Genomic DNA, 27,845 nt, shown 5'->3' on the forward strand with positions numbered 1-27,845 from the left:
GTGATCCTTCATGCTGCATAAGGCTCATCTCTAACACGACCTTTTTTGGATGTTCTGCAGGTTTACATGGGTTTGAGGCGACACTGAACTAGTTCTGTCCCCCTGTCCTTGCTATGGTTTCAGTCAAATGCTTAAAACCAGTACTGGTTTATGACAATTATTTACAGCTGGATTCACAATACCAGCCCCGTTGTACTCTCATTACTGCTACTAGCTTCTCCTCTGAGAATGTACTCTAAGTTTTCAAATATTGCTAGGCTTGTTCCGGTATCTCTTCCACTTCTCCCCTCATTCTGCTTGAACTTCTCCACTTTCTAACTAGTACCTTTTACCCCTTCTTTGCACATATCTCCCTTTGCAGCTTTTACTAAGTTCTTACACTAGCTGGAACTGGTACAGGGTCATTTTGTCTGCAGTCTCCTAGCTGCTGCATTCGATAACACAAACAAGACCTGAAGTGATGTTTCACCAGTAGAGAACACAGAGCAGCTCAGAAAATTCCTGGATAAATATAGCAAGTTGAGTATGTGTGCAACAGAGCATGCAATATATCCCCCAAATGGATCTATGTCTATCTTGTATCAGAGTTAAACACTGAAAATATAAATTGAAAATACCTGAAATGTGTATATTCTCCAGAAGGAGTATTTACAAGTGACCACTGTAGACTTTTGCGCAGCAGAAGAGACAGGTTACAGTTTTAATCAAGGTGGGTTTGTTGGTTGTTTTTTTTTGTTTAGGGAAGTGTTCTTTGTATTTAAGATTCTAGGCAGCCCTGTTGTGAAAGAAAGCACATCAGGAAAATATTCAATAGGCATAATCTTTACAAGTTCATTTTGGTTACTAGGCTACAACAAACACTTAAGAAGCTTTAAAGATTTGTGCTCCTGACAATCAGCAGAGGCTGAGAAGCACAGATATCTGACATATATCAAGAGAAGCAGAGATGGCCAGGAGTTATTAGCCAGTTTACTGAAAGGCTCCCAAAAACGTTAGGGTTTCACCTGTGCACAGGCTAACAAATTCAAGCCTTCAATCAGTAAAATCCTGAAAACAGTGTCTTCGAATAGATCTTGCAATTTACAGCAGAAGATTAAAAGCACAGTTGGACAAACAGAAGACGACAGAAATCCTGAAATCATGCTGGGGTTAGTATTTATTGAGATAACTAGAAATGACTGGTTTGACCTTTCAATAAGAATTTCACTAACAAAACGCAAGACTATCCCCTGCTTTCAACGGAGTTTAATCCAGTCCCTAAAGCACAGCTGATGTTTTATTACACAGATAAGTGTCCATGTCAAACCCATAACTCAGGTTTCCATTGCAATCAATGGCAAGGTTTTTAGTCACTTACCAAGAGGCGAAAGGACACCCTATGCTGAAGTCACTAGAAACAAGCCAGAAATACAGAACCCAAAGCTGGAGCTCAGGCTTATAAAAGGATACTGATCGTGTGTTCTCTGTCGCTTAGCGAGCGAGTCCTCATCACTTATTCCAGCCATCAAATATTTCAGTCCCGTGATCCAGGTGCGAGCTTCCTCTGGGTTAGATGTTATCAGATCCAGCGACTCCATGTGGTTGCCATGGTAAATGGTAAAGCAACAGCTTGGGTCAAAGTTCCCCTCTGCATGGCGGTGGAAGATTTCAGACTGCCGGCCTTCAGTGACTTTGTAAATGGAATCAATGACAACTGTGGGGAAAAGGGGAAAAAAAGATTGACAGGCTGGATATACTTCCAACTTCTTCCTGCTTTTCAGCACTTCTGAATTATTCAGACTAAAAGTCATTAAATGTTTTTAATATTACATCTTCACATCCAAAAGGGCTTTTTGCTTTCAAGGCTTATCCTTGCTCTGGCCATGCCACATGCACAGTACAGCTGCCTCAAAGGTAGGCCAGTGCATGTACTGGCAGGTCACATTAAAGCTCTTTGAGTGCTCCCTGCTACATCAGAAGCCTGTAGGCTACTCAAAGGGGAGCACGAGGAGACGGATGCCAAGCGTCTTCCATCAATCAGTGAAATACTGCGTAGCTCCAAAGGGACTGCACCCACCACAGCCATGCTTTCTACAGCAGGAAGACAGGGATATCCATTACTGTGCTAGGGTAACATGGCTCCCAATGCCATGGCTCCAAACAGGTATGCTGTTCCACACAGCAGCTCTTAGCCGCTACACACAGGCCCAAAAACATCAACTGTCACTATCTGTAGCCTTCCCACCTTCCCAACTGCTTGTTTGTAATCTCAACCCTCTGTAACAGTTTTGTGAATTTTTAGTCCTTATTTTATTCTATAAACCACAATTTGAATTTCCTATTTAAAACAGTGCAGCAGGAACAGTTTCAATTAGAATAATGCTATACTCTAACTTGAAGATGTAATAATGCCTAAAGAAAATTATCACAGTTAAGATTAAGAAACATCAATCTAAACCTTTCTAGGTTCCGTTTTTAAATTTGTGACATACACATTAAAAAGTGTTCAGCATTGTTTGTTATCAAGTCACTCTTCAGTTTGCTCATAGTTCATATAAGCCTATGGAAAATGTTGACATCCAACTGAACCACACTCCCTTTCCTTTCACAATCCTGAACTTTAAGCAGGCAGTTAAACTCTACTCACACTCTTGAAAACCTTCATGTATCACATCACATTTAAAATAAGCATCAAAAAGCATTTATTTAATTGATCAAAGAAATATTGTTCAGCTTTCCCTCTGTAATTCACATTCTAATACTGAACTGCCCCAAAAATTACAAGAAATATTAGAAGTTTACTTTTTGCCTTTTCACTTTTTCTGGATGGTCTCCATCGGATGCAGGTCCTGTGCTCATCCAGGTAGAAGAGACGAACCAGCCCTTTTGTTCCGCTCTTCAGCTTAACCATCTGAGTCCCAGACTGCATAACACTCATGCATCTTTCAACTGCAAAGCAGAACAAAATGGTTTCAACTAAATGGCCATCTAATTCCACTAATAAAATAACCTATTGGCTTTCCAACATCTGCCAAGCATATAAATTTTTTTACTTGCGCCTTTAATGACAGGAACTAGTCGTTGCTGTGTAAGAGAGACACTATTTCTTCTTCTTTGCAACTAGTTTCTCCACATAGGAATATTTTAAAAAATCATCTGTCAAAACACCATCACGATAAAGGAAGCAAAAAAAACCTTTACCATATATTGAAGGAAAATATTTTATAGTTGTTCCACAGTTACTTCCTTTAAATATTTTTATATTATACACAGTACTGTAAATTTAACCAGCACTCTGCAAATTTGGAGTGGTGAGACTATCATTCAAACTCCACAGTCCTTTGGGCTCTGCAATCCTTTATCTTATATCTTGTGCTTTTGACACCATTAGAACTGTTAAAGGAATTACAAATACACAATCCCTCCTCCCTGCTACACACATTTACGCCCTCTCCATCCTGCTACCAAATTCCAATCACATACTGGGATGACTTCCTTTTATCCACCCATCCCATCCTGGACGATAAGGCTTTGTTTCTCTGTTTGGACTAAAATACACCCATCTCTTCCATTTCATCTCACACCTTCCCTCCTACAGTTTTCTAAACACTAGAATGAAGATAACATTTCCTCTTGATCTCAGTATATATCCCTGCTCTTAAATTACCTCTATCTCTCTCCTCACTTGATATCACTCCAAATTCACCTCCCAGGTGATTTGTTTACATTCTGGCTGGCTCCCAAATACTATCTGGGTCTGTCTTTATTTCTTACCACCCTTATTCGCTTTACCACTTCTCTCTTCAGTACTCCTCTTGTTATCACAGTAAAGACTAATAACACCCTCCCACTCCTTTCAGCCAGAGCTAGGGTTTGTTTTCTCAACTCCTGACACCTCCTTAGCTCCCACAGGAAGTGGCAGAAGCAGTACAAGCAGCAGTTTCAGCACCAGCTGAAACTCCACAGTGCTCCTGTACACCAAAGCACGTGGTGGTCCTGCTCAGTTTGTCTCCACAGCAGAAGCATGGCCAGAACACGTCTTCCAACAGAGAGCCACACAACCCTGAGGCCATCAGTGAAGGAGAACAAGCCTGCTGCTCCTTCCAAAGCACCTCTGAATCAGATGCGGTCAGAGCAGCATCCCAAACATTAGTCAAACATGAGGCAAACAGCCATTGTCGCTGGACCAACTTCCCCTGGCTGCCTCACACAAAGCCCTTTTTGTTGGCAAGCCAAACCCTGCATCAAATAACCACATCAGAAGCAGTGTTTTTGCTGAGTTGTTGTCTTTTTTGGAGGAATGAGAACACAGGTTGAGCTGAACAGAATCAAACTCTTTTGAAAGCAAAAGTGCAATCAATTTGTCCTTTATTATGTCTATAAATATACAGCCTCCTCTGAATCATCACACATGGATGGATTTGGAATTGCTTTGAGATGAGCCAGGAAAGTGATATAAATCAAGCCAGGAATGGATGTTATACAGTATCCACATGCTAACTGTGGCAGTTTGAACTGGCATCTATCTTAAGATGCACAAAGTACCAGGAAGACAAGCCTTTAGGACATAAGGGTTTGAAAACTCAGAATCTTAAAGATTAAGTGAAGCAAAAATAAGTCTTTAAAGCTTACTACATATATATATATATATATGTACACACACACACCTTCTTCTGGCAGACTGAGCCTTTCACTTTGGAACTGAGTTTAGATCAAGTTTGTTTTGGATTCATAAGTAACAAACAAACAAGAATTGTCCTCCAGCACAGAAATAAGGCTTTTCATAAGAAAAGGCCATACCAGTGTGTGTGGATACGCAAATTTGAACTGCTACGTTAGCCTGGGCTCAAACTGCATGCACATTTTTATTTCACTATTAGAGTGATTGATTGCAATAGGGGTTTAGCTCAGGAAAAGGTTTAGCAACAAGCTACTCACAGAAAATCTGCTTCTTTGCACCTAAGGCTATTGGTTTTATTAATAAAGGTCTTAGAAAAATAACTAATTCTCACATAAGTCTTTCTATTATCATCAGCTCAGTTGCCAGAAAAAAAAAATGATGTCATTGTCACTAAGATGTCATTGAGTAATGCTAACAAAAGGCAGAAGAAAGAGGACTATGCTTCTTTAACGCAAGAAAAGCATAAAATGGGCCACACTCAGACAATTACAGCCAACAAAACCATGGGAAAAAAAGATAATAAAAAGTGATCAGTTTCTTCTTCGGTTTCAATTGCCTAAACATTTCTACATCATATTTGTAATTGTTCTAGATGCATTTCACATACACAGTTTCAGATAGATTTCAGAATCAAAGTTATATGGAGTAGATTTTAAAACACTTTTTTCACAAATAGAGACAAGAAGTGGAAGAAATCCAGTTCCTGCCAAATATCTCAACATTCCCCATTTCTCAAATGCCATCTGCAATAAGTATAGTGCCCAAGTAAGCGCCATGTCTTTTGCTTGCGCTCTTCCAGTTCCAAGAAAATACCATCAGAATGCAAACATTTAAAAGAAGAATAGTAAACATGTAAGAGAGTTCGTAGCATCATCCATACTGTGGAGGTGTTAATAACAGAAAGAATCCGCTTTAAAGAACAGATAACAACAGAAATGCCACACCATTCATCGGCCTATTTGGATTTCAACTCTGCAAACCATTTACAAAATACACCATCCTCTACTTTAAGCTATTTATAAAATATAAGCACACAAAGAAAGACTTTTTCAAATCTATTCCCAATATGCTAATTTCAGTCTTTAACCAGACATTCCCAACAGATAGACACCATGCATTAGCATCTGAATAAGGTGACGTTATTAAACAGAGGCAGTTCAGAATAAAGCTCCAGAAAAGCAATTCAAGAATGCTTTCACTAAGAAATAGGAAAATTTGTTCCAGAAAAATTTAATCCTCTAGATAAACCACAAATATTGAGTAAATGAAGCAGCTCCTCTATGCAAACATGTATTAAAATTTAAGAAAGCAAGGCATGGTTTCCATTATATGGTATTTTTCTAACACAAAGACTAGCTGTGCATATTTTGCCCAGAGTCTGAAAATGAATTAAGTTAAACTAGAATACAGTGTAGTTTATATGTTACAAGAACAAAGAAAAGTTAATAAATCTGGAAATTCAAATAAAATATGCTTATGCACTATGTATTTAAAGCTTTACTTTCAAATGAAAAAATCTGAAAACTACAAAATCACTTCTGCTTCCAGAGTTATGTAAACTTATTCCTGACAGTCTAAAATCATCGTAACAGACATCCTGTAGTTTAACAGCTTTTAATAATATTGAAATAGCAGTCTATTTTTTCCTCCCAAAATAACCATTTAAAGCAAAACAGACCTGAATTCAGAGAGCTTTTTTTAATTTGCAGTTCAAGAGATGATAATCACTCTTAGTAGTACACAACTCCTTTTCCAAAGGAACTGCTTTCTATTGAATGGTAAACCAGATACAAACCCATCTGTGCCAGTTGGACTTTTTCTGAAGTGGCCACACTCCCCAGCACACGGTAGACCTCTGAAGCCAGGAGGAAAGCCATCTGAGCCCCGGGCACATCCAGATGTTACTTGAAGTCTTGCACGTTAGGCAGATGCTATTTATTCTACCTGACAACACTGCTCCTCGCTGCTGAATAAATCGAGCTGCTGCCTGGGAACACTAAGCTGGAACTCTGATCACTAACCATACGCGGCCTTACGTTCAAAAAGCATTCTAATCCGCCCCAAATCAGCCAACGCTACCTTCCATCCAACTCTGCTCTAATCTATCCCCATGTGCAATCAGGTCTTTAATAACAAGGGAATAGCTTAGCACTGAACCCTGCGAGAACCCCTCACAAAAAGTTACAGCTCTGTTCACAGGTTTAACAGCCGTCCCCTATAGGAGTCCTGTTTTTCAGTAGTTTGCAATTAATTTAGTTTAATTCTCAACAGTGATAGTCATGACATGCATATCTGCCTGTTGTGTTTTACTACAAAACCTTTGATGCATGCCAGACCCCTTAGTTGATACTAGAAGGAAAATATTTAGGGAATTAAAACGTTGTCCCTGGCAGCACTTTCAGTAAAACAGAAGTGCACTTTTATAGACAGGGCACATCACAGCAGTGAAACAAACATCCCCTCCCCATAAAACATGTTCATCCAAGATTAAATAAGCATGCTGGTCACTTCACAACTGGAGCCAACAGGCAGGCACCGTGCAGGAGCAGCACCAGCACCTAAAGGGTGCTGGCTGGGATGCTCAGTGTGGCACCAGCTGTCCCATCACCCACATGCAACAACGAACAAACACTGCACCAAGGTTTTCTGGGTTACCCCAGCTCCTGAACACTTGGTCTTGCTATGCCGTCAGCCCTCATTAGCTTCCCCAACCCTTCTTTACAGTCATGTAACCCTAAAAGGAAGCAACAGCAGGAACAGGTCTGAGATATTTTTGCTGCTGTATTTTGGGGTTTAGGTATTCAAGATAATAATATTACCTAATCATTAGTGTCAAAACTCTCTATTGTCAAGAGCCTACAGCAAAACCTTGATGGAATACAGGTTTAGGGTGAACAGGGGTTTATTTCACTTTTTTAGCTTCAGTGGGATTTCACTTTAAAAAGCATTTTTTTTCCCACCATTGCCATCAAAGGACCATTACTTGCAAAGAGAATATGTTAACTATTTCAACAACAACAAAAATACAAAGCTCAAGGCCCCATAGTTTTTACTCTGTGGGTCCTGTGCAGTAAGTCACACACACATGCAAAGTTTCAACTAAACTTCCATGCTTGTCCCAAGTTTACACATGGCAGCCTGTGCCACAGGGGCACTCAGCTCACCCTGAGAAGAATCTCACCCGCATTTCCCTCAGCTTCTATGAGACAGCCCAAGAAAGCTACGAGACAATGTACACAGGCCTTTAAATAATGAGTTATTAATTAAATTTCAGGACAGCCAGTAAAACCTATTTTGGCAAAGGGCAGTATGTGCAACTGCTACGTGCAAACAGCTCATGTTCACAGAAAATGCATAGTAAGTTAATACAGTGGGCCCTTAAAAATACAGTGGGATACGAATATATTTAGTAGCTTTAGGAAGTGTCCTATAACTGAGTATAAAGATTACATGACTCAAGCTGTGAGACAGATAGTAAATTTTTTTTTAGAACTGCTGTCCACAAAAACAGCTCTTCCTTATTTTTCCCTATTACATTACTACATGTTAAGAAATTAGTATTTCAATGTGCAACCAAAAGAAAAAAAAGGTTTAGTCTCAGGTCTTGTTTTTATGGGCTTAATGTTACAGCTGTCTGAAAAAAACCCAAAAGATTAAATAAGGTATAAAGGCATTACCAACAATGTGAAGTATAATTATGAGAGAGGATATAAACTGTGTTTCTAATTTATATGCAGCAAGCTGCATTAAGCCAACATTAAGCTCGAGGATGTAAGAGAAATCCATAAAACACAGAAGTTACTTTTTCAATTGCAACACGAGCTCTTCTCCCTACATTCAGTATTTTTGGTTTCACTAGATACTTTGCAGGTACATTGTTAGTTTCTCTCTTCAGAAAGAAAGAAACCAAAAGACCCCCCCAACTATCATCATGTGCTGTTCCCACCCACACGCATTGCCAGGACTTCTGTAGACACCTCCTGTAATTCATTGTGCTGTGGTATCCCAAGAACCAGAACAGGATCCTATACCTCGTCTTAGGATAACTGCTCCTCACCACAGAAAGCATGGTTTATCTTACTTTATTTAAACTCCAAATGCCACGATAGCAATTATCTCAAGTTTTCAGATTTAAAAACCCCAATATTCCAAAAACGAACTCTGAGCAAGGCTTTTACACAAAAAGTAGGTGGTTGGTGGGTGACAAAGAAGTCACAGCATGCTCCCATGACTGGAATCGTGTATCTGGATCCAGCTCAGAGTCCATTTTTTACGGACGTAGAGGCACATTCACAGAAGCAGGCAGTGAAGAAACGTGCAAATAAAAAAGCACACACACCCCTAAACTAGACAACAGTATGCAATTAAACTATCACAATCCAAGTAGTGAAGATGCTCTAAGCGTGATCGCAAAAAAACATTCTCAATTGTCTGAACTCTTCTCATCATCCTGCTTGGCAGCCATTTATTCATCATGAGTATGCTTTGAGTTTGCCTTTACACTAATGCCATTAAAAGCCATTTACCCATGCCCCCATCCCCCAGAGAGAACATTTGCTCTAAATCCCATAGAATAGCAACAATATCCAGCACACCGCACAGCTTACCACTAATGTAATTAAATTGTTGATTGCTCTTTTGTTACATAACAGCCAAAAAGCAGAGGAGAGCAGAGGCAGGTCTGAGGGAAGCAACAGTTCTTAACAGCCACATCTCATTTTATGTCAGTTTTTCATTTGCTTTGCAGCAACTCTTCCAACCCCTCATGGAATTTTACATTAAGCTTCTTACAGTGGATTTAATCATAATCTCTGTGAAGTTTATGGACATGAGATGGACAACCTCTCACACTTCTGCATATCTCAAGAAATCCTCAAGGAAGTCACACTCACCTGCAGAGACACCAAAAGCTGGTGCTAGCACTTGCAAGGGCCAGATGAAAACAGGGCAGGTATTTCATTTCAGTCCTCAAGAAGGTTGAGAATCAAAACGAGTAACCAGCAAAACAAAAACTGTGACTACTCAAAACAATTGTGAATGGCCTACAGTCAATGAAAATCACTAAATCTGAAAAACAACTCATGCTTATAAATTCACTAAATAATACACAAACAGAAAAATAAAACGTGTGAAGCTCAAAAACATATACTACCCAGGGGGGAATCTAGTAGTACAGTTTTAAGTCTTAGTAAGTCTGAGAACCAGCTGCTGTTGTCTTCTTTCCTTAAAGAACAACAACAACAAAAAAAAACCCACACAAAAACAAACCACAACAAAAAAAACCCACCAAAACCAACACTTGGTACCAGTAACTCCCAGAAGTTGTGTTTATGAGTAATATGTATTTCATAGTAACCGCTGTTTACAAGGTCCAGCACCTGGGGAAGAACAACCCCATGCACCAGTATAGGCTGGGGGCTGACCTGCTGAAAAGCGGCTCTGTTGAAAAAGACCTGGGAGTGCTGGTAGGCAACAAGCTGACCACGAGCCAGCAACGTGCCCTTGTAGCCAAGAAGGCCAATGGTATCCTGGGGTGCATCAAAAGGAGTGTGGCCAGCAGGTCAAGAGAGGTTATCCTCCCCCTCTACTCTGCCCTAGTGAGGCTACATCTGGAGTACTGTGTACAGTTTTGGGCCCCCCAGTTTAAGAAGGACAGAAAACTGGTCAAGCAAGTCCAGCCAAGAGCTACCAAGACGGTCAGGGGGCTGGAGCATCTCCCTTATGAGGAAAGGCTGAGAGACCTGGGTTTGTTCAGCCTGGAGAAGATTGAGGGAGGATCTTATTAATACTTATAAATATGTGAGGGGCAGGTATCAAGAGGATGGGACCAGAGTCTTTGCTGTGGTGCCCAATGACAGGCCAAGGGCCAATGGGCACAAGTCGGAACACGGGAAGTTCCACCTCAATATGAGGAAAAACTTCTTTCCTGTTCAGGTGCCAGAGCAGTGGCACAGGCTGCCCAGAGAGGTTGTGGAGTCCCTTCCCTGGAGACATTCAAACGCCTGGACGCGGTCCTGTGCCCCTGCTCTGGGTGTGCCTGCTCACGCAGGGGTGTTGGACAAGATGATCTCCGGAGGTCCCTTCCAACCCCTACCATTCTGGGATTCTGTTTCAGCATACCATATTGAGATTGCTGGCTTAATGCTTCTAGGATGATCAATTTAACTAATCTTATTTTCATATTACAAGTTACAAGTTTTCTGCTGTATGCTTTTTCCAAAGCTGACTTTTGAAAATTAGTTATTCCTGTCATGGGAGTGTCCAGAGTCCTTTCCCAGACCGAGTCCCCCTCCTCTTTTGCACTTAGAGATCAGAAAGGAACCAGAAGCATCAAAACAAAGACCTGGCACTACAATGTAATCCCAAAAGAGTTTTAATCATCCTTATTCATAAATCTTGTTCCTACAGTGAGACTATCTTCTAAAGTACTGTGCAGTGCAGGAAATTACTTCCTAGGACACTACCTTATTTACAGGGCCTGGGATCCCCTTTTTGAGCTCTACCCTTCAAGAATGGAAATCCAAGAGATCAGCCCCCAGATACAATGAATAATGCATGTTTTCCACCTCTGCTCAAGAATACCTTCCTTCTGCCCACTCAGATGACTTCTAATTATTATCTTCAAGAAATCAGCCCGAGTTTCATTCACACAGCACTTTGGGAAGCAGCTGATGAACAGATCATGCAGCAGGTGCAGCTTCTCTGCAGTCCTGCTGGACACTTACACTGCTAAAGCATCCTGGTGGCCTGAGCAGTCACAAGGCTTTGCGAGCCCAACTGTAAGCCTCATCCATAAAGCACTACCTTTGACAGGCCACAGCCTGCCAACACAGAGCCAAGAGACCAACTGTGTGACAGCTTACAGGGGAATGTTATTGCTACTGGTTCCTGAAATAAAACAAATGTCTCCAAGATCTCCTCTCCTTCAGAAATAGATTGTATCGAAGCTCTCATTCTGAGAGCTCTGATGCCACTGCAACCCAGCATGACTGAGGATTAGAAGTTTTCCATTAAGACTACAGAATTAGTTCTTTATCAACACTGAAAAGCACAATCATTTAACCACAGACATGGACAACTGCCAAAACACATTGTCACATCATTAGAGTGAAAAAGAAACATAGATTTATTAACCAGAGTTAACAAGTTTGCACATCCTAATCCTCATTACTGTGTGAGGATCCCACAGCAGGGAGGGCACAGCAATAGACCATGACACTGTAGAGCAAGTGGTAGAAACAGCAGACAGAAACAAACGGATAGTTTCTGCTACACCTGCTGACAAGGATGATGAGTGAACTGGTCCATACGTGTTGCTGTGACAGCCTCAGTAACAGGTTTCAGGACAAGCAAAGGGCAGAGAGGCATTTGGCTTCTTGGGCAGCATCCTCACGCTGCTATAACCTATCTCAAGGAATACAAGAAATAGTTCTGTGGTTCTGTGGCCATGTCTCCAAAGGAAACCCTAGGGTCTCCCGTTTGCTAGGCAAGCTTTTGCTCAGGTACCAGAAAGGATGGCAATAACTGACTCAAAGGAGCTCAGCTGAGTCACCTGTGCATGCTCCTCAGCAGTGCTAAGACAGGAGCACCTCCTCTGAGGCCTCACAGCAACCGATAAAGAAGAGCCTGAAAGGCATCCCAGGATCCACACCTCTGAATGCAGAAGTCACAGTGGAAAACAGAAACCACAAGCTCTTTCTCTTCCAGAATCCCATGTCTGCCCTCTAAAATAATCAGTAAGTACATGAAGAAGGATCATATGCCCAAGAGCCAAGCATGTCTTTTTCTAAGCCTGCCTCTGTTCTACAGCATTAAACATCATCCCTGTTCCTCAGTTCTTTAGGTACTACCCAGGACTTCAATGAAATACACTTCCCACTGCAACATATGGAGCTGGGTCAGATTCCCTCAACTCCCCCTCCACCCACCCCCCCTGCAATGTGCCATTCCTTTATATCTTACCCTTGCCTTGCCTTACCTTCTCAAAAAAAAAAATTGAAAAACCCCACCAGAACACCCTCCGTAAAGCTTGCTCTTGTCCCCACACAGGAGACATGAAGAGGATAAACTGTCCCAGCTTCAGTGCAAACAGTGAATTCTGATGCCTGCAAATTTATGAGCAAACAGCAATATGTCACAGCAATCCTGGCACCTGTACAGCATCACAGCCTGGTGAGGGGAATAAATCACAGGGCAGAAGAGCAGCTGTAGCTGCAGGACGAAGTGGGTGGAAGAGGGATCCAGCCCCCAGGACCTGGAGCGCACTCATCATGCTAGGCTCTGACAGTGGCTGGGCTGGAGGGGGGCATTGCTTCTCCTTCAGACTGCCAAATAATCCACATGTGGGGCTTGAATAGAGAGTAGGAGGGGAAAAAGCAGGGTAGAATGAAAAGTAATGAATGAAGAACACCTTGCAACTGACAATATGAACCAATTTATTCACTCTCTTCAGAAACAGTCATTTTGCTCAAGAAACACGTTTATCTATTCTATTCTCAAATTACCTCAGTGTAAGTCACCAACAGTGACTCATCTGTGGACAAACAATGAATTGACAGTCTCAAACACCAAAGTAATTTTATTACCTAAAATAATGATGTTTTGTGCATCTGAGTTTCATGCTGATCAATTTCTACTGGTGACACGTGAAAACATCTCCAATCAGTTATCTGTTATACTGCTGAGGATACCAATGACCTGACATAGAAGAGACACAAACTGCCTCACCTACAGCTGGGTTTCCTGACACTTGTATTAAAAAATAAAAGGAAAAAAGTCAGCTTACAGTTTCCCATAACTTTAATTTCAGTCATTCAAGAAGCACACACACCAGCACAAAATGCTGCCTGCATACTGACAGGCTGTCCTCTAAGACATGAGCTTAAGTGACTACTTCAAAACATATGGTAAAGAGGAAAAATAAGCACACACATTTCCTCTTGCAGGTAAGCTCAGTGCTGGAAAAGCTGTGAACTTTTCTCACAGCAAGCTTCTGCCACCAGCCCCTGGTTTCACCAAGATACTGCATTCCACGATACTGACACCATTAATGTCGATCCCAATATAGCATTTGGCCATTTTGGTCTTCATCAAAGCAATGAAAGAGTTACTTTAAGAGTTTGAAATTTATGCCACATTGCATCAGAAAGGCACTGGTCTTCAGCAAACTAAGAACCTTCTCAGTTTCACATGATAATGGTGTTTTGTAGATTTATTGAAACAAGAGTATATTTAATTCATAAGCACCAAAAAAAAAGGCAAAACACAAAGTAGTTAACAAGCATTAACCTCGTTACCAGTTGGTCTACCGCACCCCTGGCTCTGCAGAAGCAGATTAGATACCTCTCATGGAGCCATCAGCATTCAGCATCCAGCTCCAGCATCCTGCAAAACCTCACTATGGAAAGGACCTGGCACTCCACAGTGCCACACAGCAGCAACACTCCTTTCAGGCTGGCAGGTGAGGCGTTTCACTTCATGCGGGGTAACATCCTCAGAGAATACCAAAAAACCCGGAGGCTTTAAACCTTTCAAAGCTGCTATGTTCAAATACTAATTTATTGTGAGTGCACATAACGCTGTGATAGATTTAATCTATTATTGGAATTAAACCGTGGTAGACCAAATTCTTCACAGGAAAAGGTTGATGCCTTCCATATCCACTCAGAACAGTACGCCGTTCTGAGCTAATTCCTTTATATATCACTTACTATTCTAGAGTCTACACTTAATACTTGGTTTACAAGTGTTTGGACAGATGTAAAGATACAAAAGTCCCAAAGCAGCACTAATAATGACCTTAAAAAAGGCTGCTGTGATAGTTCCTGTGAATGAAACATGATGCAGTTCACTGCTGTTTCTCTGCTTAGCTGTACCAACTGCAACACAGTGTTCTGCTACAGCAGTAACAAGATAACTACAAAGTACAATGACCCATCAGCCAAAGACCCAGACCCATAACCAAGGGAAGTCTGTGCCGCTCCTCCCATGCCATGCTTGCTAACACCCCACTGCCAATGTCTCTTGGAGCACAAGTGCGTTTCCCATTCAGAGGGGTTAGCAGTCGCCTAAGAACTTAAGGCCAAACCGCTGGCAGGTGTGGAGCTGCTGCTTCCAGCAAGTGCTCATGGCAGAGCCAAGTCAGATGGTCAGCCAGCAACGGCACACGGCGTACCTGCTGCTCAGTGATCCCCTTTATCCAGGCGCTATCATACGAGCCTAAATTGTGCATGGGGTGTGATCCTGCTGTTATCAGTAGTAGTGATAGCAGGCCTAAGTAATCACCAGCCTGAGTAAGGGGGAGATCAGGCCTTCTTCCACCATCCAAGCATGTGAATGTATTAATGCCTACAAAACACTATATCCAAAGTCTGCGCTTGTGCAATGCCATGTCACCTCTCCTGCGTGTGGGGAGCACCCCAGCAGCCCAGCCATGACCCCGCATGCACTGCTGCAATGCCACCAAAGCTGCCAAGCCTGAACGCCAGGCACGCTGCATTGTACTCTTTGCTTCTGCATTCTTTAACTGCCTCCACCAGACAGAGAAATGGTAGTGCCACTAACTGAAAAAGATTAACAGAAATTTGGCCATTGCTATTATATCTGCCTAAGGAAAAGGGGCTGCAAAATTACCTCAAACAGAATTTTACCATCAACTGAGTACTTTGGTATGAATTGTGTTTATCTACATATATGTTTACATGACCTTTAAAAATTAACCTGATGCTTTTCTTCTAGGACTGTTCCAAAAACCCCCTTCATATAAGCTAGCGCATGTAAATTATTAAATGGGGACATATCCATTACCTTCTGCATCTCAGAAAGCAGATGGAGTAACACCTGGTCTCCTTTACCTAACCATATGCATCAAAGCTTAATGCAGAGTTTTGTGTAACCAAAACATCCAGAATAAAAATACAGTGTTTGGAACTGTAGCATATTGACTCCAACATAGGAGGCCCTTCCCTGAGAGGATATACAAATAACTGACTTTTCCTTAAAATAGTCTTGATTTCTTATACAATGGCTGGTGTCTATTTCCAGTAACTTTCCCTAGTTAAATAATATTTATCAAATATAATTATCCATGATAAATACAAAGGAAAAAAAAAAAAATCAGTCTATATCAACCCCAGCACTGCCATTGAGTTTTTTAACATGCTTCATTAGTGGGTAAAATAATATTTCAAAGTGCAATCCTTGACTTTTGGTGGCTTAATTTTAGATTAGTTAGTTTGTTCATTTTTAAATGATAGGTAGAAAAATCTTGTTAGAAAATGTCTTCTGAACTACCCAATTTTGGCAAGCCAGCTCTCTGCTAAATGTATTTTGTAAGTCTTTTCTTTGAAAGCACATAAACGAACATTATTAATGATGAGCAAAATACAAAAATAACTTTGTCTACCATTTCTTCTTCTCTACAGCATTTACTCTATATCCACTTAGGGGCTTAAACTAATTACCACTTTCCCTCCAGCACTGACTTAAATTGAACAAAATCAGACATCATAAACTACAAGTTACTGAAGAAAGTTATTAAGATGCCTTCCTTTTTTGTATCATCCTCCTACAATTCTTGAAGAGACATTTTTCTGTTTGAATAGAATTTTACATAATTTGCATGTGTGTTACACCATTTGTAAGTGCGACTAGGAAAATAGAAACTCTTTCCCACAGAAAGCTATGCCACAGCAAAACGGCCAATAGATTAAAAGGTCAAGAATTTTTTTTAAAGGCAAGTAGATTCATAATAATTTAAAGTAACATATATGTGCAGTTTGTCCATATCATAGGAGTAGTATCTCACATACAATCCACGTTTTCACGGAGCAATGTACTTTCAAGTCAATACAAAAATACCAAGTATTTCTCTTAAATATTCAGGAATATATATACACACACACATTTTTTTCATACTAATAATGTCCACATAAATACTGTACATAACTTACCAATCATAAGGATAAAGTTACCTGATTTTTCTATAAGCACCTCCAGAAACATTATGAGCTTTTCCTATAGTAATTCCAAACTCAAAAATCCTTACCTTTTTCTGGACTTAAATTTTTATATACTTCAAGGTCTGCCATTAAATTTGTAACTCATGCATTATCGGCAAGTAGAATGGAAATTCTCGCTGCAGGAAAGCTCCAATTTAATCTTCATGTCTCCAGAGCTAAAACATTTGGAAAACAATCCTTAGAAGTACAGGAGAACATTGCCGGCACTGCTCTCTACGAGGAACGATGAAATCTTCATGATCCATAACAAAGACAGGAAAGCACAAATCCAGAGGCAATACTAGGCAACTTTCTTCAAAGCCGAAAAGCACAGCCTGAGAGGGAAGCTGGAGGCATCTGCTCTGTGCTGCTGCTGTGGGAATGCAGGAGCAGCGACTACTTTTGGTATGAGACATGCATGCATAGCACAGTGATTAAGACTCCAGGCGTTAAGTGTGCATAATGCCTGGGAAGAAGAGCTCTATAGGCAAGCGCAAGGAAATCCCGCTGGCACCTAGGGAGGCTGGTCAGGAACAGATTACCATACTTCAGTTAAAGAACGAGAAAGTGACGCAGGCTGAATGCAGAAGAGAAAAACCACCCTCACTCCAAAGTAACTCTGAGCATCTGCAGCCACAGGATTCTGTGAGGCAGAAGGTGAGAATCTCTGTGGACAGCACTCCTTTTCCCCAGGTTTTGTGCCCCCTCCTCCTGTCTCTGTCACTAACTGGAAAGGGAACAGCCATTCTGCAGAATCAGGCCAGTTAAAGCACAAAGCATGCAAACAGTTAAGTGTGCATCACTGAGCATTTGATTTCATAAAACAAGTAGCCTCCTGTGAGATGCTGGGCACTGACTCTCCCAGTAGCTATAAAAGATTACCATGCTACTGGCTAAATACTGTGCTTGTTTAAGCCAACTCAGTGCTACTGAAATCAGTAGGTTTATAGTCAGTGTGGAACAACGGGCAGAAACATTCAGACTTGCATAAATTGCACTTTCTTATGACGGAGCCCAAGGGGACACAGTGCTGGAAAGCATGGGAAGAATAAAGCAGGCTCCACATATAATGCTTCGCATCTTTGATTTATTGCATTTTCTAATTGTTTCATTATTCAGCTGGCTTTTACACAGTGACATTTACATCAGCGCACCAAAGGAGTCCCCAGCTGTATTCTGAAAGATTGTGACAGCAATAAAAGAGAACAGAATTTGTCTAGCGCATGCTAGGAAAAAAGTTACACGATAGACAGTGTGACTGAGAGAAGGAAAAAAAAACCAAAACACCCCATAGTTCTACATGCCTGTAGAATTTGAGTGAGATGGGAGACAAGATACAAGTAGGGTTGATGCATTTTACTTACTGAGAAATCATTATTTCCTAGCTGTCGCTAACTAACACAAATAGTAAGACTTCCCACAGTCACCACATGTCGAGATAGATTGCGGCACACTGCAAGACATACGTTGACTATATCTAGCAACCTGTAAAATTAAACAGCCCCCCAAAGCCACTGTAGGATTGTTCTTGGCTGCACTCAAGAGTTTGTGCTTTTACTCACACTTTCAGCTGAGGGTGGCAGGACAAGTCATGCTCTGAAGGAAGAGATGTCACTCACTCTCAGTTACAAGGGAAAATGGAACAGCTACATCATTACCCCACCACTGGTTCATATCTCAATTCACAAGATTAATGGATGAAGCTAACAATCTAGAGGCTTCAAAGTGGTATCAGTACATTTATATTAAAATTAATTTGTGTTTAGTTGCAACTCAACAACGAAAAATAACTGTCACCACTCTATATTGATATATCAGATCACACTTGATAATGTGGTAAGTGCTAATTACTCCACAATCCTATCATTCTATGAATTATGGGAGGAGCTGTACACAAGTATCTAACTCCAAAGCTGCTCTGTAAGAAACCTTGCCCAATCATTAATACATTCCTTATTGTTTTGACTTCAAGATACAGTTCATTTTAAAACCAGAAGTGCTTAAATGCTATATGGCTTTAGAAATTAGAACATGCTCTATAGGTTAGTAAGAACATTAGAGCAAATAAATGAAGACTTCTTTGTAACTCAGGAGAGAGATGCCAAACAGTATGAAAGTACTTGTAGGTTTATTCAACTTAAAAAAAAAAAAAAAAATCACCCTGACAACTCTTCACTGACAGGCCAGGTTTTGCATCCAATCCCTAGCGCTGTCAGAGTCAATTCTGAAACTGGTGTGTCCTTGAAGACACACTACAGTAGAGTTTGACTGCCCACAAAGGGAAAAGTCAAAAGGCAACTAGTTCACTTTATACCATCTGACATTGTACCTACATCTTTTTTAAGCCATGGCCAAGTAACCCTCACATCTTCCAGTTTGCTTCGCTTTCACATACATCTCGTGTTCTCAGGGGGATCACAACACTCCTACTGGGACCACTCTGTGGAGCCACAGCATGCAAAATTCTATCAAAGTCTCAGAGTTGACGGTAACAAGCAAGCTTTCTGAATATAAAATTGTTATTCTGTTACCTGTATTTGATTAACATCAATGATCACCATAAGACAACAGTACATATTTTCAACAGCCACTACTTTTTCATAGATATTGCACAATCACAAAATAAGGTTTGGCAGGAAAGGTAACAGACTCACTTGTTTATCCTGCTTATGTTTTCTGCCCCATAAGCCCTTCCTTGGGAGACCCTTGCCAATGCCTTGCATGCTCAAAAGTCTGTTTTCTTCAACTTTTTAAGCTGGTTTCTTGAAACACGTGAACCATCCCTCCAAGCCTCATCTCAGCGATAGCTTCTGACAATCTCGGCTACATACAAAAAGCACTAAAATTTATTAAAAAGATGTTCATTCACTCAAAATCCATCTCCCCCAGGCTAATATTATTTTCCAGTCATCTTAATTTGCTGTTCAAAAAAAATTCTGTCATTAAACCACTGGAATTATTTTGAGATAAGACAGCAAGTACCTCCAGATACAAAGCAGACAGTGTCAAAGCACTATCCCTGTCATTTCATTAAAAAGAGGGACTTAAAGCTTTCCTATAATAACTGCAAACTATACTTGTTCTCTTCTATGCACATAGTTACAGATATGTTTTCATTTAAAATATACTGTAGCTCAGCTCACAGCTTCTGGCTGAGATGAGGGAAATGTGGCCTGTTTTGTGGCAGAAGCAATGCCAGAGGGATGAAAAGGGTGATGGCTTGTCTTGGGGTAGAGTTGTCAAACCCACACCAATATTTTTAGCTCCCTGGAAGAAAAGATATGTTAAACCTGCCACCGAGACACTCCCAGCTTATCCGTGTGAAGGAATAGCCCACGGGATAACCAACAGAAATTCCCACAGCAAAATGGATGACCAACAAGACAGACAGCTGTGGCAATTGCTATGCTCAGGCCTCTCCTCCCCAGGCAGCCCAAGTATGTTGGGCTATAAAACCAGCTAAGAACCCCTTTGAGAAGCATGGCAGACACATGTATGCCATGTAAAGCCAAACCAGTAATTCCAGAGTAAAAATTGTGCCTCATGCTTGCTGCTATCTGTTGGCTGGGATGCGGAGAGGCCACGCAGGGCTCTACTCACACAAGCTCACGCAGAGGCGCCCTTCAAGAGCCGACAGCCCCATGCTTGGCAGGGCTGAGACTTGAGGCAGGCCAGGTCCAGGGGAGGCAGCTGTGGTCCAGGGATCTGCTGGAGAACTGGCTGCAGTGCGGCCCTGCCCACAGGAGACTGCCTTCCCTCCCCACAGCCTGGCAGCACCTGAACCTGCCCTGTGGCACTGGGCAGCTGCCACGATTCACAACTAAAAAATTTATTACCAAAAGCATCAGCTTTTGCCAAATGGACAGAAAACAGAAGCCCAATTTTTGAACACTAAAAACCATACTTCACAGGCTTAGATTACGGACAGAGACACAACAGTGTAAGTTCTACTGCAAAATATTCATTTTCCAAAAATGAGAATATGATTTAACTAATGGTTTTGAAATTACAGCATCAGAAGAATATTCGTTTTCTGGCTCATCTGTTTTTCCTTTTTCACTGTTAAAATAATGTGGAAACTGGTACAAAGGCTAATTCTGCTAAAAAGCAAGAAAAGCTGATTAGAGAACTTCTACCTCTTACAGTAAATAGATAATGAAATAAGAAGATAACAACACCTTCATATTCATCATCCAAATTTAATCTTAGACCTAAATGGTAATACAACCTCCTCATGAAAAGTCAGCTAGCAATGAATAAGAGTTTATATTAGCTGCCTGAAAAACTTGTCATTTTTATCAGATTAAAGCTTTTATCAACTACACATTTGTCATTAATGAAAACATGGTTCTTTGGAAAGCTGACAAATATACAAAGATGGAAGGGGAAAAACACCTGGCATTAGAACTCAACCGCCTGACACACCGGCTCGAGACCGAGACAGATCCCACACATGAAACTCCTTTAACCAAAGGATGCATCTAGTGACAGACACGGGGTTCTTAACTGTAGTTACACACTCAATGAAGCACCAAAAGGCAGTTTCTTCAGGCGTTTTAGGCACTTTTTTAATCTATGTGAATTTTAATAAATAAATTCTTTAATGCCCTTCTTGCATATACATTTTCAGTTATGTCTGATTGTCTCAAGGACTGAATTGTGGATATTTAGCTATATATATGAGAATATAAACCAAAATAAAATTACCGCACTATTAAATTGTCCTGCTTTCCCAAGCATCATTATAAAACTTAAATTGAAGCTGACTATTAAGATATAAGCCTGAATTCTGAGGTCTACATCTGGCAACTTTAGCACTGTAGCCTCAAGCACAGGGCTTGCATGAAGCTTCAGCAGAGCTAATTATAAAGCATTGCCCACCAGCAAACATCAAGCCTAACGTATACATGCAATTTGGCAAAGATTTAATATTGTTCCCCAAAAACTCTTGTGCTCTAATAACCAAAATAGACCATTTTACGGTATAAGAAGTAGAACATAATGCACTTTATGTTCACATTCATTGGGCACAAAAGTTCAAGACCACTGAGGCAAAAATATCCTACAAGAACTAGCACAAAAGCTCAACTTACCAGACTGAAATTAATGGAAAAACACTGCAATAACACCTGCTATAGCAATCTCTTGCAAAGCTGTCCAAAACTGGTTGTGTAACAGCAGTAGGTGCTCATCTAACAAAGGTGATGCACAATTGCATCCGTTACATTTGGGAAATCTTTGAGATGATCTCTCAAAATAAGCAATTGCCTTGGACAATTGCGTATTGTCCAAGGCAATTGCCTATTGGGGTCCTTGCCACCCCACACCCCAACTTGGGATGTATATGAGCAGGCAATTTGGAAGAACCTTTTGAAGGATGAGCTGGGCGATCCTGAAACAAGAGTCTAAGAACACATGCTGGAATCCAGATCAGCAGTCAGCATTTTCTCCTGAAGTTCTCTGGTGGCTGGGTCAGAGAGCTCACTGCACTTTGTCAGATGGGAAAATAATTACTGAAAAATATTGTTTGCTTAGTGCCAGCACAAGACAAATGTTTGAGTGGCCTATCTCAAAGTGCCATCTGAAGTAAGCGGAAGTACTGATATCCATGGCAGCACTGCACCAAAGCAGCACTGCAGCAACTCAGGACTTCAATATTGAAGTCTAAAATAAAGTTCCCATTCTTGCCACTTTCCCTTTCCCAGGGGCAGAAGAAAGTGTTACCACCACAATGTTCTCCATCCATTTCCTCAGTAAAATGTTAGAGAGCAGACATTTGAAGCTACCAAAATGCCTAACGTGACTTAAGTACCTATCGACCTTACAAGCTCAGCCCTCAGTTCAGTACATCCAGTCAATGGCCTTTCAAAGGTGAAGTAATCGAGTAACCAAACCTGCTCCCATCCATAACAGCCTGAATGTGGCATAGTTGCATTAAATTACTGTGTCCTTTCAAGCAGAAGGTTTACACCAACCAACATAAATTTTGGAGTTAATTCCCACAGATGGTCACAAACATGAGTGAATTAAAAAAAAAAAACTTTAGAAAAAAAAATCTTATCATGTAAAAGTTAATAAATGCAATTATCTAGATGCAGCTTCTGGCTGGGGAAGTACTTACGCTGCTAACCAGCAGGCACTGGGAATGTGTGCCACAGGAAGGGTTATTACATACACAATGGGGTTTTTTCCCCCCTTTACACTTTTAGCCCCAAACGTCTGCTAGCAAAGCAGATGGATGTTTGGTCTGACAACATCGCCATTCCTACATTGTTATTACCAGCAAACAAACAAAATATGCTTGAAAACCCTGAGAAAATGAAAAAAAAAAAATTTTCCAAGCCTAGAGGCATGATGCACTTTGTATTTTGGCACTGTTTGCAACAGGAAGGAAAAGAAAGTGGGTTCGTCAAGTCCTCAAGGCTATTCCGAACATTATAATTGCTTATCTGCTCTATTCTACAGAAACTGCTAAAATAGCTTAAACCCAGATCTGTCTTCAGTTTGTTATTCTCTGTGTGCACACACTGTGCTGTATCTCGCTGTTACTGAAGAAAACTGACATTTTTGCTTCTAGGCAGATAAGGCTCCCTAGACCACAAACACAGCAGCAACCTCCACTTCTGTAACCAGAAATTTAAGATATAAACAGATAAGAATTTTAATATCCTGCAAATGCAGCTATTAGCAGCTTTTCCAAATAAAATGAGAAATCCTTAGGCCATTTTGATGCACATAGTACTTCAGCATTACCCATATGAATTTTCAGTCATTACTCAAAGACAATGCATTAAAGCCATGTGGAAAGCCACACAGTTGTGTATCAATGCTTTTTCTCACCTAACAACATGCAAATGTCTCAAAGTATCATTATAATGTGGTAGAGAGCAGCCTGATCTGTGTATGGAAGCATTTTCCAGAATTGAAAGGAAACACTGCTGTTTGTATTTGCTGTTCACTGTACACAGGAACTGAACTGGGATGACTTAAGTAGTTCTCCAGCCTTATATTCACATTAATCAACATATTGCTTGCTACTAATTGCATTTACAACTTCAGAGCAAGAGCACAGTTAGGATGCTTTAACAATTTTTCCAAACTTATCAATCTCCACCTCAAAGTACGTTAGTTTTTCCTGTGTCCATTTACATACTTGCAGACAATTTTCAGTTTGCTCTTGTGCCAACTTTCCCCATCAGTTCAAATAAGCCTTTTCTTCCCTGGGCTCTCCCTTCACAATGCATTTATATTCAGCAGTCACATTCCCTCTCAGTCTTTGATTTTCCAAGCTAAACAAACCAGACTCATCTCCACTTCCATAGTCCTTTTCTCTGCCTGGTCCCAAGCTCCCCTTGCTCCAATATTGTTGACTGGAACTGCATTAGGCTGGGCTTCGCAGCACTAACACCTTCGTCTTACTCCACAACGCTCAAAATTGCATCTGCCTTCAATTAATGCATCACACAAGCAAGGTGCTGTCCTCCTGTTGCCATATCTTATATGGTTTGTTCTCTACCACCTCCTCACTTGCAGCTGACGATCTCCCACATTGGAACAGAAGCATTCACTGTTTGTCTTCCATATGAGGTTCGTTGACATTCACACAGAGGTACTGTGCACCACAGCAGGTTATACCTGCAGTGCTGCAGTCTCATTTGGGAGTTCCTGCTCTAAGTTGGGTTTCCCCCCACACTGCCTTTGTTGGTTTTTGTTTGTTTGTTTGTTGGGGCAGAGGTAGGGGTTGGTTAGTTCTGGGGGTTTTTTTGGTTGGTTGGTTTGGGTTTTGGGGTGTTTTTTGTTTGTTGCGGTTTTGGGGTTTTGTTTGGTTTTTTTTTTTTTTGAACACAAACCAAAATGTTTAAGCTACTCCCAATAAACGCAGAGCTTTGACATTCTTATTTGTGCAGTCCACAAGAGTTTCTTGCATTTAAACACCTCAGCTGGAGGCAAACCACCTCTTCAGGTTCTTAAAGCAATGCAGGTCCCAGAAGGGTATGAAGGAAACACCAGACATGAACACAGTTGAGCAGCAAAGTTCATACTGTGTGCCTCTGTAGATGCTTCCAGTCCTGAAGTCTCCATGGAGAAAGATGTTTCTATGCTTTTTAAGAACACCAGCTGATGCAGTGTGATATTTTTATCTGGCTGGCTTGCACCAGAGGTGCAACAGTTCTTCCAGATTACAGGTTCAATTAAGATGATAACCATGCCACTGTAATGCAACCTTCCAGACAAGCCTGATAAGACTGAATTAGTCCATTGCTCTGAATGAAAGAACGCAGTTTAGATGATATGAGCAAGGCTGAATTAAGATGGCATTCTACCAATAGCAGTCAAGTCCCTATTGACACAGGTATGGAAAAAGGTGGAAAGGCCAGAAGATAAAATTAGAAACCAAGAGACAGAATTAATTGTAATTATGGAAATGCAATTTAAACAAAAGGCTTGTATTTCTGAGAGAACTTAAGAAGAAAAGATAATTGGCATAAGTAACTGACTCTGATAAGGTAAGTATGAACAGCTCTTTTCAGAACCACCAAGACAAAATCAGCTATTTGCTGAACATGCCACAGCTTCTTTCTGTTTAACGATTACAGAATATTAGCATTCATAAATGTAGATAATAAGCTAATCAACCCCTCTGTGTGGTTGCTCCCTGAAAAGCCATGTTCTCAATGTGAGTTTATGAAACTTATGCTAGTAATAACTACAAAAAAATTAATCATGAAAACACTGTAAATTAGAATTAATAGACACTAGAGCTGGACACATACAACCCAAGCACTGAAATGTCAGCAAATCACAAGGGGTTGGATCACAGTACCTTCCCTGCTAACAGATAGTACCCTTCCCACATAGACTTCACATTAGATTTTCTTCCGTAATTTCGTAGTGGTGTAAAAAAGTTTTAAACAAGTACAATTTCCTCACAGCTGCTGGAGAAAATATGGTCTCAGACACAGGTAAGTCCCAATTTATTTGTTCAGTATTCGTTTAGTCATGCAAAGCCCAAAGGTCACCGCTCAGTCCCACTTGGGCTGTCAGAGAGGCAAGGAGGATGGGTCAACCTTAACTACAAGACTGCCATCAGAAATGGGGACGAGCACCCAGCTGCTCACTCCCAGCAGTCCCGCTGCCCTTTCTCAGGACCTACAGGATCAGGAGGCTCACTGACAAAAAGCAAATCCTTGAAAAGCTCCATCAACCCTTTTATCTGTATCTGCCCAGTCCCATAGGAAACGAAACCAACTTCTCTCAAGCATCAGGAGCAACATGCTAATTCCTGGGGACATGCACTCGTCTCCTTACATTGTGCTGTTGGGAACTGCCACCTCTGTCACTGTCCAGTGGTGACTTTGTCTCCCTCCATATATTCAGAGTGAAAGTAACTGTCAGTGCAGTGTCTTGCATAGGTTGAAGAGACCAATGGGAAGCCCTAAAGGATTCTGTCAGGGGAAAATAATTAATCCTGTCTAGTCATGGATGCAGAACAAAAATTAGGCCATAGAATCTTTCTGGTCTAGGACTCCTGCTAATTATGTCTCTACTTTAGATGATTATCACTTCACAGACTCATCACTCAATAGCTATTCATGGATTACTGGACTTTGTGCTAATGGATCATTATCCAGCCTTCATGCCATTAGCAGGATAAAGACATCATGCTGCTCTATGATAAAATGCCATCTGAAGTCAGAGTACAGACCAGACCTTTCACTTGATCTGGAATAGCAAAACTGCAAATATGCATCCAAAACATAGCTGATCCATTTATACACTCATGCCAGGGAGCAGACTGTTGCCTGGAGAGAAACGTGATTAACGGGGGTGCTTACCAAAACACAGCAGGACTGCTCAGACTCAGTGAAGGGGAACCTGGGTGAAGACATTTGGGAGGTAACTCTCTCCTTCCACAATGTCATCAAGAACTCAGAAGGAACATGATCCCACCAGAATCAGTGGGACCGCATAAATGGCCTGATAAATCCTAGGAATGAATCTCAGTTTCATTCGAGAAGCAGAACAGTTGTGCCTGGAGATGACAAGTTCACCAATGACAGATTTGTGAACCATCTTCCCTGTAATGCACATCCCAAATGCAGCGCACAGATGAATTAATATGACAACACCGCTATCAGACTGACTTACAGAGAAGTTATTAACATTCTTCTGGTGTCCCAAAATGAACTAGCAGTGCCTATGGGCAAGATAAAAGCAGTACAAGGGAAAATGGTGTTATCTCTGAATAGGCTTTCGTTAAGAAGATGCGCAAACTGACAAATGATTGATTGTCCCACTAAACCATTAGCTTCATCAATGGTGACATAACTACAGTGATTAAAATGCAGTTTGGTTTACAGTGGGTTGCATCGTAGGTCTGTGAGCTGCAAACTTTCCCAGCTTCCTGGCAAACACAGTGAAGATGGAGATGTAGGTTCTTTAGGGAAAAAAATTCCCTTTGCTTCTGAAAAAGATTAGTATTTCTATCTTTAATTTATAGGCATTCCATGCTGCTGTTATTAATAGTGCCATAAATCTGCCCTACAGCAACAGTTTTTAATCACTGACCTCAAAGGGATAAAGAATACAAAATTTTGGGCTCTCAGAAACAGCATTAGGAAGTCACCCCCCCAGTAGGGCAGGGAGGGGTCCAGCTGTCTTATTAGACTAGACCTGCAGGAGTCTATTCCAGGCAGGGACGGCTCCTGAATACTGGTGGCCCCTCACCCGCTGCAGGAGCACAGGCTCGGCTCAGCACTGCTCCTTACACCGAGCCCCGGGGCTGCCCAGCAAAGGGAGAGAAACCTGCATGGAGAATGCATGCCCTCTCCAGTTAAGTTGATGTATCAAGTTTTAAGCATACAAAAAGAGGTCCTGAAAAGGAAGTACTTTATATCAAAATGTCTTCAGAGTATTTCCCAACTTTGCTATTGGAAAGATACTTCAACAACTGAATGATCATAGCATATAATCTGTAATGGCAAAAGACTGAGATGTGAGGGGTTGATACGGGGCTGACTAGGGATGACTATTCGATATCTGTTTTGCACAAACATCTGATCAATACTTGGAAGTCAAGCCCTGCCTGACTCTTTCAGTTCCTCCTCGTTAGGAGCACAGGGCTGCATACCTGCAGATTTCTCTAGAGCATTCTAGAACTCCCTCCGGAGGAAGTGTGCAAGTGC

The 27,845-nt window shown here is 41.1% G+C and overlaps 1 protein-coding gene across 8 annotated transcripts in view; it reads right to left on the bottom strand.

Moving 5' to 3' along the window:
- Positions 1 to 27,845, bottom strand: part of PLCH1 (phospholipase C eta 1) — an 84,186-nt gene that overhangs the window by 41,116 nt on the left and 15,225 nt on the right. For 5 of the 8 annotated variants that reach the window (XM_064457842.1, XM_064457844.1, XM_064457849.1 and 2 more), the window contains exons 3-4: positions 2,782 to 2,928; positions 1,450 to 1,693 (exon numbers count right to left, since the gene is read on the bottom strand). In XM_064457842.1, coding sequence (XP_064313912.1) covers positions 1,450 to 1,693; positions 2,782 to 2,928 — 391 coding nt within the window. Of the gene's footprint in view, positions 1 to 617; positions 1,694 to 2,781; positions 2,929 to 27,845 lie in introns of those variants that run through there. The other 3 variants (XM_064457848.1, XM_064457845.1, XM_064457846.1) reach the window with 3 other exon arrangements.

Source organism: Phalacrocorax carbo, chromosome 7 (genome assembly GCF_963921805.1).
Source record: "Phalacrocorax carbo chromosome 7, bPhaCar2.1, whole genome shotgun sequence".
Taxonomy (NCBI): Eukaryota; Metazoa; Chordata; class Aves; order Suliformes; family Phalacrocoracidae; genus Phalacrocorax; species Phalacrocorax carbo.